Source organism: Echinops telfairi, unplaced genomic scaffold (assembly GCF_000313985.2).
Source record: "Echinops telfairi isolate 266 unplaced genomic scaffold, ASM31398v2 ScPeMD7_7469;HRSCAF=8507_0, whole genome shotgun sequence".
Taxonomy (NCBI): Eukaryota; Metazoa; Chordata; class Mammalia; order Afrosoricida; family Tenrecidae; genus Echinops; species Echinops telfairi.
This window is the reverse complement of record NW_022111372.1, coordinates 71,949,596-71,960,839: the sequence shown is the minus strand read 5'-3', so window position 1 is coordinate 71,960,839 and position 11,244 is coordinate 71,949,596. Positions and strand designations below refer to the sequence as shown.

The 11,244-nt window shown below is 44.0% G+C and overlaps 1 protein-coding gene across 1 annotated transcript in view; it reads right to left on the bottom strand.

Moving 5' to 3' along the window:
- Positions 1-452: 452 nt before the first annotated feature.
- Positions 453-11,244, bottom strand: part of RNF145 (ring finger protein 145) — a 75,889-nt gene continuing 65,097 nt past the window's right edge. Inside the window, exons 9-11 of the mRNA XM_004696759.3 lie at positions 5,723-5,870; positions 4,486-4,842; positions 453-2,048 (exon numbers count right to left, since the gene is read on the bottom strand). Of these exons, the coding sequence (XP_004696816.1) occupies positions 1,650-2,048; positions 4,486-4,842; positions 5,723-5,870 (904 nt within the window). The 3' untranslated portion in view covers positions 453-1,649. The remainder of the gene's footprint in view (positions 2,049-4,485; positions 4,843-5,722; positions 5,871-11,244) is intronic.

Below are 11,244 nucleotides of genomic sequence, written 5' to 3'. Positions count from 1 at the left end.
GTCAAGCCACTTCATTTCTGAACATAAAACTGTGCTGGTGCCAGGTAAGCTGGAACAAATCATTTGGTAAATTCTAAAATGCACATTCCCAGGAGTCACATAGGCTGTGGAGTAGGGTGGGCAGTAGGGTTCAGAAATGTGTGCTAAGCTTTAAAAGCTCTTCTCATCGGGTACCTGGACAGTGCTTTGGGATAAACACTAGACTGCCAACTGAGTTCTACTCTGCCCTACAGAGTTGCTAAGAGCCAGGATCAACCGGATGGCAGGGCAGTGTGTTGGGTTGGTTGGTTCGCTTTGGCCTGAGGTTGGCTTGATGCAGGGCTAGGTGTGGTGCCACTGGTCCTTATCTGCAGGGCGTTTCTGATCGGGATCCCCAGCTGAGCACAACAGACCATCCCCACAACCGCACTTCAACAAAACCCTTCACAGTAATCCGCACAGAACAAGTCAAGTATCTTCAAATTTAAATTTATTAAGACATTCAACTATGTCTGTCAGTCTACATCCAAATTTACTACTAAAAAGAAAATAAAGTCACATCCCACATTAGGAATACCAAGTCTGAAAAACACTTTTTGAGTCAAGCCTATTGTATAAATAAATGACTAGTTTCTTTTCATATCAAAATCCCCATAAAAAATTACATTGCCCCCCTCCCCGATTCTACCTGTAGCCATGATGAATGTAAAAATTTAAATAGGACATATCCTTGTCAAAGAAAAGGTGCAAAGTCTATTAACAGCTTCAAAAGTGGCATTTGCAGAGTGTGATCATACAGGTATGTACTCATTCCCAAAGTGCAAATATTGCCAGAGTTTAACACTGTTTTGATCCAGTTGCAAGAATTAAGCATCACACAGGATTGAAAAGTACACTGGGGCCTTTATCAGTGCCCTAAAGCCCTTCCCACTTCAGTCTGCCTGAGTTCGTGCAGGCTCCAAAGTGTTCACCAGAGCTTTAGTTTACTTCACACAGCCAACACAGTGTAGCCTATTAACAAAAGTCTCATCTACACTGAAATATTGAAGGCTCCATCATCGAGTTCCAGAGCCTCAGATTACATGAACGTACCCGCAAGGCTAGGGTCCGCCCGCCCCAGCCGTAAAGCACGTCGGGACTATGAGCGTGCTCCAATCTTTGAATACAATCAGCGCCTTTACATCTTTGATTTCATTTCAAGTGCTGTACAAATCTCAAAATCGCCTGACCGAGCCCCCAATTCAAGTGAGGGGTGGGGTGGAGAAAAGGGCTCCTGTCCTGCCCAGAACGGAAGGTCCGCTCCGCTTCTGCCTGCTGCCTTCTCCCGCGCCACCCCGCTGCTGCCGCCTGCCTGTCCTGGGCCCCTTGCACACACTCCAATCTCATGGATTCCTTGCACACCGGGGCAGTATCTGAAGTTATTGAGGATGAATTTCCTTGGCAAACCTCTACAAAACACCAGCATAGAAGAAGAAAATACATTTTGATTAGCACACATTGCAACATTTCTTCCAGGGTCCAGGGGGATGAAGCAGGTGGCCTCCACTTAGCGAGCATATTCTGGGTCAGATCCTTGGAATGTCAGTCTCCCGCCTGATGGCCTCATGTGTTCCTTACAGCTGAGCACAAATCCCATCTCAAGTTAGGTTCTCCTCCACAACATGTCAGCATCATTCCTGCTTCTTTTCTTCTGGGCTGGCTCCAATAGGACCTGTTCCGTCTTTTGCCCTGAGCGGACATTCCTCAGGATTCAAAGTCTCTTCCTGGCTATCTGTTCTTCTGGCAATGCACTTGTTATTGTCACTAGGCCCCTCGTGGACACAGGCCTCTGTAGGCTGCTCCTGCCCTGGGGGTTCAGTACCTTCACCTTCCTGATGCCCATTTTGCTCGGCGCCGGCAGCAGCGGCAACAGCAGCAACAATGGGTTCAGAGGCTAGTCCTGGGAGCTGGGAGGAGTTCTTCAGGTGGCAGTGGCACAGGGGACAGGTCTCCTGGACATACAGCCATTTCTTGAGACAACCTGCATGGAAGAAATGACTGCAGGGTGTGATCACAGCAGATTTCATGTCCTGGAAAAGAAAAGGAAGAAAGGTAGGTCCTAAATGTCTCTTAGAAAGAATTTTTGGTACTACCCTCCAATGCTCTATGTCTAGTATTTCTTTCACACAAAAGGAAACGTGTCAGCACAGGTCTTGAAGTAAAACTCATTTGTGTATTTGCAATAGAATCCTCTTGCCATCAGAGACCCCTTAATCTTATAATATAGGAACCACTGGCTAAGCAGTTTTTAAAACACAAAAATCTACAGAGGGGAAGAAATTGTCTTCTTCAATTGGCTCTGGCTTGGTTCAAGGGCCACAAGCTACTTGGTCCAAGGGCCACAAACTGCTTGCAGCAGTTTGATTACTGGGTCTTCCCTGGGGTGGCTGGTAGCAGCATACTGACAGTCCAAGGTTATCTGAGGGAGACAGAACTTTCCTACTTACACTTCTATACAGCTAAGCAGATGCCTCTGAGGAGATTATCTGCAAGGAGACCAGCATGGCAGCCACGCAACACCAGGGCCTTGGCAAGGAAGTGCGATGACAGTAGAGCCAGCATACACCTGCTTTTCTAGGCAGGTCTGTTTACGGTGCTGTCTCTCAACCTGGAGTACTTGTTAGCAATGCATAATAGGGGCCCATCCAGACCTACCTATGGGACAGACACGTGGTGATGGGAGTGCCAAAGCTACAGTTAAAGCAAGCCACTCAGGTGCAGCTGGTGCACACTCGACGTTGGTATCCACTGCAATAGAGGGCATACTTTACATTCCTCTCTCCTGGAACAGGAGAGCTGACAACATGAAGTTAAGGAACATGAAGTTAAGGCGGTAAACACACACATAGTGGTGAATCACCAAGAGCTTTGTTTAAAGCTCCCAAACAAGACGTTGTAGCTCTTCCAGAAGTTCCTTGCCAAGAACTGGTGCCACCTGGAAATCACCGTTAAGCAGAAAGCCGTGCAAGGACAGCAGCAGCTAGGAAGCCAAGCCATCTGAAGCCCGGTTTTCTAAGTGACACCAGCAGGTAGTTCCAGCACTTCAAAAAGTGATGTGACAAAAGCCAGTGCAAACAGAGGACCCTGGCACCCCGAGACGGAACCCTACATGAAGTCCCACTGGCCCCGCTGGGATGACGCAGGCACGCTTACAGCCTCAGCCTGCCTCCAGCCCCGGAAGCTGGTCAGCTGTAACCTGGTTTTGGAATGGTTTGTTCTGAGTACAACGAGGCTGCCTCGCCAACATTAAGGAGCTGGAGTTCATATTAACAATGAAAACAGAATCGAGAGAATAACTACTTAATTGGCAGGAACTATAAATACAAAATAGAAAAACAGACCCTGGAAAACTTGGAGTTAGTACCCCTTCAAATGTGTTTATTTTTTTAAATGGTAATTCCATGCTGCTACTAGAAGCTTCTACAAGGGGCCGGGTGGCATCTTGGTAACGTGTTGGGCTGTTAACTGCAAGGTCAGCAGTTTGCAACCACCAGATGCTCTGCTTTCTACTCCCATAAAGAGTTATAGCAGTCTTAGAAACTCACGGGAGCAGTTCTACCCTGTCCTATATGTGGCTACAAGCTGGCATTTGACTCAATGGAAATGATTATGGTTTGGTTTAGGTATTACAAGTTTCCAATTAGTTCAATCACACACATACACATGCGCACCCCATGTAAACTATAAAGGCAGCCTTGGAAAATGAGCATGCCCTATGCACTCCCAGCCGAAACCTGTAGCTCCAGTCCACCCACCCGACCCACCGCCTGCAATCTAAAGAGATGGATGGACACCGCTTGTGTCACTGCTCACAACGTCTGTCTACACTCTCTACACAAAGTGTAAATGTTGCTGGTCAACCACCCTCATCAGATGCCCAGGTGAGGGGTGTCAAAACTACAGGACTCTTGCTGTTCTGTTTCCAAGTTTTCTCTGTGCTGCCTTTAATACTTAAATTCAAGACAGTCATAGTCTATGGGCACCAAACAGGTTGCCTCTGCCACAGCCCTTCCTTCCAACACACAAAGGCTCCTTCCTGTCTCAGAAACCCAGCCGCTTTTCTCCACCTACAAAGAGTAAATGAGCTCTTCTTCCCCAGCCCAGGAAGACTAGAAGCCAAAGAATCAAAATCTTGGCACACCACTTTTCAGAAGTTGCCGACTCATGACGGACAGTATACATTTGGATAGTACATAGGCATGTGAGTACAATCAGCACTAAGTATAAAATATACCTGACCTGTTTTTCCTTTATTTATGGGTGAGCAGTAATGTTGAAAATAACAATACATTAGAACTTGAAAGATCAAAATAAAAGCTTACTTTAGAAATAAAATGGAAATATTGTCTGTTCTATAAAACTTAGACCCATTTTTAAAAAAATTTAAAGTTGAGTTTGATGACCATAGTGGAAGCACCAAAGGACACACCCACATGCCACCCACGTGACTCTTCTCGAGGCCCTCACCTGGTAACAGATGGCACAGATATCATTGTGTTTCTCAAGCTGCTCTTTTGTAGCAACAGGCAATGATTTGATCTTATTCACGGCATCTCTGCGGAGAAGAAAGCTCTTCCAGCCCAGTTGGGCCCGAAGCCACACATTATAGTAGGAATGGATGAAGATGATCATAGAGCCCATCACTGTCCACTCTCCAAAGATGGTCTCCGAGACGCCATAGGCCACCACACACAGGGCCACCAGGAACTCCAGCAGGCGGTAAGTGCCATTCACATAGTAGATGACATCATCCATGTTCTCCACAGGCTCTTTCCTGAACTCCTCAACCATAAATAAGACATAAATAAAAAGTGTTCCCAGAACCTGGAGAAAGAGGAGTATATATATTATGACTCAAAACCAAGTACATTTTCTCAGATTTCCAACAGCCTTGCTAATGTTAAGGCGCTACCTTTAAGACCTGAAGAGAGAGCACTGAGCATTAAAATGTGGGTGTTTTAATAATCCAGGTATTCGATATGAAAAAGCCATGTCTTAGGTCTTAACTTTCCCCAAAGCCGCGCAATCCTCACGAGTCAATAGTTTCCTGTTCACCCTTCCCCTATTCATTCGCCAGGTCAGTAAAGCCCGTCAACGCTTTCATTCTCCTAATCCCGCGGTCATCATTCTTGTCCAACTAACTCCAAAATGTCTTTCTCTCGACAAGAAACACGGAACAGATCCATCTTTACTGCCAGTGCTTGAAAAAAACCCAACCTTTTCCTGATCTGGAGGCAAAGATCTACTATGACAATAAGTTTCTCATTTCTAGGGAAGTATATTGTCATGTCCACCGATCTATATGCAGGCAGACAGATTCTAATTACATACATCATAAAACTATAAATAACTTATGAATGGGCATTAATAAAAATAATGCACTGGAGAACTGGCTCAAACATCTTTTAGTGTTTTTCAATGACCAGTTTCATATTTGTATACAGCTCTGCATATCATTTTGAAAGAGAAACAGAAACGCTTAACTTAATGGAAAAACAGTGATGCAGATGCATACATTTTAATAACCTGCCTTCCAACTTGCATGCTCAGATAAATACAGCAACTCTTAGTTAAAATCTTTGGGGAAGGAACCCTGAGTCGGCCACTAACAATCACTGAATTTTAAAACTATCGATTCCTTTATCAAGAGGAAAATGAAGAAAATCAGACATAATGTAGCTCTCTTTCTCCTGGGCTTACCTACCTGAAGAGAAGTAAGGATGCTGCTGGAGATAATGATAAGAAGCCAAAAATCCATGTGGAAAAACTGGCAAATCATATAAGCCATGTAAGCAGGGAAAACCAGCAAAAACAAACACAGGCTCACAGCACGGAAGTGTTTCCACAAACTCCTGGGGAGAGAGAGAGAGAGAGAGATGATTCTTTTCAAGTGTTAGTCACCAAGTCGCGCCACAGTGACACCAGCAGCAAACAGTGCCGGTGCCCGGATGAAATCTCAGTTATTTCCTGAGCACCATCCCCTGGCCACTCACTGCACAGGCTTGGGAGCAGGCCCAAGGCTCTGCATTTCAAAGGGGCTGGCTACCCCCACCCTGTGCTCCACACCCATTTAGTTGCCAAGTAGCACCAATCCTTCCTTTCTTAATAGCTGGTTTGCAAGTCCACTGCCATTCTGGTTGATTCCAAACTACAGACTGAAAAGTCACAATTTTAAAAGCAATGTTCCCAATTTGCCCAGGGAGACTTGATCAGAGTAACCAAGGGGCTTTGTCAAGTTATCTGACACCCTCTCTGCACCAGCTCCACGCGGAGATGAGACTCTGCTACGGTGACACACGCACATTCATCCTCATATCTGCTGAGATGGGGGTGCAGGGGATGGATAAGACCCACTGCACTGTCAGATCTACTGAGCACCTGGCCTATTCTGAACACTGCCAGCCAGATTCACCTGATTCCATAACAATGTCAACACCTTCTCTAAATGTCCTAGCCTGGCAGCCAAGATCCTCTGGATTCTGGCTCCAATCTGTCATCCTAAACTTGCAACACCTGTTCCTCACTGGAAGCCAAGCTGATGGAATTCACTGTTATAGCAAAATACAGATATGCTTGCATCCCACCAGAAATGCCTCTGTCACGCCCTCCATTTCTGTCAATCATTTAAGCCAGTTCAGGCTAGACAAACATATATTTATATATTTCTCCAAGAACTATCTGCTCTCTTTAACACCTGTACCAATCAGTCACACATTGAATTATAGCATTTAATAGATGTCTTAGCCCTCGCTCCTGTTTTAAGTTCCATGAAAAAGGGTGGGGGGAGCTAACTTTATCACGTACCTCACAGTTCCTATTAAGTACAAAGGATTGTCTGAGATAGGTGCCAAATAACACCATAACAGTTCTACTTGGATATTTTTCTAATCACTTTTTATTAGTCCATTAATATAATCCTTCTAGTCACAATTCCGTCTGTGATGTAATTCTGCACTGGATACACCTGTAGTCCCATTATGGAAGGTATCCTCTCCTAAAGGGCAGGGACAGGCTGAGATTAGGGCCTGACGTTAGTACAGAGTGTGAACAAGGCTACGCCCTTTGTTTCCGTATCATCTTTACTCTCCTGTACTAGAGGGCGTGCCTGATGGCCCCATCCCATTTTGCTTACATATATATACTGGTAGCACCGTACAGTTCTAACACTCGTGGTCTCAGCTGGAAAGCCAGACTTCTATTTCCTGACCGAGTCTTGGTAGAAGCCAGAAGAGCTGCTTCTACATGATTTTTGGATGTTTCTAGCTCTCGACCCAGCATTTGCCTTGCCTCGGTCTAACTGCCAGATTTTGGACAGAATAGTATCCCATCACCACTCGAGACTTTTTGTCAAAGTTTCGTGAGTTTCTGTGGGACGTCGCAGTGAATCACAGGATACCGCGGGAGTGGGGGAATGAAGTAGAGTAGCATCATGGAAGACTTGGGCCTGTCTTGTACTAATTCTTTTAAAATAAATCCTTACCACATCCATCGATTTAACCATCCACAGAGTCCTATGAGATAAATGGAATTGTTTGTCTTAACTTTATTTTTAAAGCATATAACAAATTAAACAATCCACCAAAACCTAACTTTGTTGCTAATAGTGAAATACATATGTAGAACTACCAATGGTTTAGAATACAGTAAGAAATGACAACCCCCCCAAAAAGAAAAATGATTCCCTAAATATATCCCAAGTTAAGGCATACTGTATATTAATTTCTAAAAGTATATAAAATTCCTCCCTAACAAATACCCTAAACAGATACTTTTTCTCCCCTAAAAGTTTCTTCCTAAGGCATTTATTTTATACATCCCCAATTTCAAGAAATGGATAATTAAAGGCCTTATTACTATCACAAGAATTTTTAAGATGCTATTATCATCTAACAAAATATCATGTATTCACATACAATTATATTAGATTTTATAAAATATGGCAAAAAAAATTTTTAATCATTTTATTAGGAGCTCATACAACTCTTATCACAATCCATACATACATAAATTGATCAATTGTACATTCATTGCCCTCATTACATTCATTGTCCTCATTATTCTCAAAACATTTACTCTCCACATAAGCCACTGGCATCAGCTCAATTTTTCCCCTTGCTCCCGAACCCTTGATAATTTATAAATTATTATTTGATAGGGCAGAAAAATTTATAGGAAAAAGGGTTCCTAGGGGATCAGGCGGGGGAGGAGATAAAGCGGAGCCGATTATCAGGGAGTTCAGGAAGAAAGAAACGTTTGAAACTGATTGTAGTAGCAATTGTACAATACTGCTTGACATGATTGAAACATGGAATGTTACAATATCTGTAAGAGCTCCCAATAAAATGATTTAAATAAATAAATAAAAGATATTGTTGTTTTTCTTAATGGTCACAAATCTAACAAGAAATCAGCAAGACCCAAAACAGAGCTTTCCCCTTTCTTAAAAACAAAACTCAATTCTAATCTTTATATAGATAGAATCTCTATTATTTTTTAGAATCATTTTATTGGGGCTCATACAACTTTTTAAAATCATTTTATTGGGGTTCATACAACTCTTATCACAATCCACACATACATCAATTGTGTAAAGCAACATACACATTCGTTGCCCTAATTCTCTAAGTAGAGTATTATTTAATGATTTTGTTTAAAATACAAATACAGATTATTTAAAACTATTATCAGAAAATTTGAGTTTCAACCAAAATAGCTTAAAGCTCATGGCTACAAAAAAATTAAACTGCTTTAATTAAATATCAGCATCCTTGATATGTTTTTAAACCATCTCAAGGAGACACAGTAGTAGCGTCAACTCCTCTTTTAGACCTTTATTATATACAGGTGGAGAACAAAAATCAGTGACACAAAGCAAAATGCCACACCTTCACCTATAACCAGTAGCTCAGAGAACAAAGTGAAACATCATGGGAGACATTGAAACAAAGTGCTGTGGAGACTGTTTCAAACCTTAGCTAACAAGCACTTCTAGTACCGAGTCGCAGGACAAGGAGCTGCTCTGCTTTGACATGCACAGAACTGACAGGAATCTTTTTTAAGGCGGGCATCATGTACAGTTGGTGAATTATAGGTGATCGTCTGTAAATGAAGTGATTTGCCTTAAAAGTTTAAATATATTTTCAGTAGTTAGATATGGTCCTTTTATCTGAAACATGCATGTAATTACCATCTACACAAACACACACAACCTGTAACTTCACTATCATGTAGTTGATTCTGGCTCATAGTGATCCTATAAGACAAAGAACTGCCCCTGTGGGTTTTCAAGACTGTAGCTCTTTATGGGAATAGAAAGCTTCCTTATGGTAGTTTTGAACTACTGACCTTGAGGCTGCCAACCCAACGTGTAACCAAATACAGCATTAGGATGCCTACATACACTGGGGTTAGGCATTTCAAGCAAGCCAATCTCAGACCCATGTGGGTGAGAGGTGGGACAGAGAGGATGAGTGCACAGGGGACAGACACCTCACGACCACTAAGACTGATGGAGCCCCAGAGGAACACATCATTTGGGATCCTACACTGAGCGCCACCTAGATTCAAGAGACAGAGAGAGCTGTAACATCAGAGAATGTGTGAGGCAGTGAGAAGTGGCACCAGCCAAACCGAGAAAGCAGTGCAAGGCTGCGTGGTGGGCTTTCCTAGCCCAGAGCATGTGGCAGTTACTGTGGGCATGCCAGTCCACAGCGCAGGGAAGCCGACTCCAGGCCTAAAGCTTAACGTAGCACCTATATCAGAGGTGCTGGTCGTACGACTCAGGGAGTGAGAAAAAGACAGTTTGGGCAAGTACCTTGCTAACACAGTGGGGTGCCCATGGGCAGAGGCCAGTCCAAGAGAGGCCTACCCTGAGGGGAACCAAGAGGAGTTGAAAAGAGCCGTACTCTCTGCCTGATGCGGATACTGGATTGCAACCTGCTACTCCCTTAATACACCCCTCCCTTTGGGTATGCTCTGTGAGTTGTGTGGCCAAATCAGATGCAGCAGAGAAATAGAGTGTGTGGAAGAAGATGGCTGGTGTCAATACTAGTATGCGCCGATAAAAAGTGGCCACCAATTCAGAAGCAACAAAGCCCACATGGAAGAAGCACACTAGCCTGTGTGATCATGAGGTGTCGAAGGGATCAGATATCAGGCATCAAAGAACAAAAAAATCAAATCAATGTGAATGAGAGGGAGTGCAGATTGGGGACCCAAGACCCATCTGTATTCAACTAGACATCCCCTTACAGAAGAGTCACGAGCCAGTCAGGGTGCAGGGTAGCAATGATGAAAAATACAACTTTCCTCAAGTTCTTAAATGCTTCCTCCCCCCACTATCATGATCCCAATTCTACCTTACAAATCAGGCTAGAGCAGAGGATGTACACTGATACAGATAGGAACTGGAAACACAGGGAATCCAGGACAGGTGATCCCTTCAGGACCAGTGCTGAGAATGGTGATACCGGGAGGATGAGGTGGAAAGGGGGAAGTGATTGCAGGGATCTACATAAAACCTCCTCCCTGGGGGATGGACAACAGAAAAGTGAGTGAAGGGAAATGTCAGAGAATGTAAGGGATGAAAAAAATAATAATAACTTATCAATCATTAAGGGTTAATAAAGGAGCGGAAGCAGGGAGGGAGGGGGAAAAGGAGAAGCTGATACCAGGGACTCAAGTAGAAAGCAAATGTTTTTAAAGTGATGATGGCAACTAATGTACAAATGTGCTTGACACAATGGGTGGATGTACGGATTGTGATAAGGGTTGTAAGAGCCCCCAGTAAAATGATTATAAAAAATTCGTATGCGGGCTGGAGAGCAGAGGTATGTTCAATTCCCACCTCAAAAAGGATAGCCCTTACATGTCTGATCAGAGCACATGGGAGCAAATGAATGGGAAAGAAGAGATAGTGGAGCACATCCTGGCCCACCAGACCTGGAGGATGATATCCCTGCTCTGAACAGCCATTGCACAGCAGTGGACCATATGGCTGATCCCACTATGAGACACACCATCCGTGCTGGCCCAGGGCCCTATGGGGGACAACACTGGAGACTCAGTTTCGGGACTGGCCTGGACTGATCCTGCGACACGGAGGCAAAATACTTAAAGTGTGCGGCAGAGCAACGGGGGGAGCAGAGCACATAGGGAGTACAAAGGGCAGACTCTGGGGCCAGAGCGTGGCACCCCATCAGACTTGACTGGAGGACACGCCTAGAG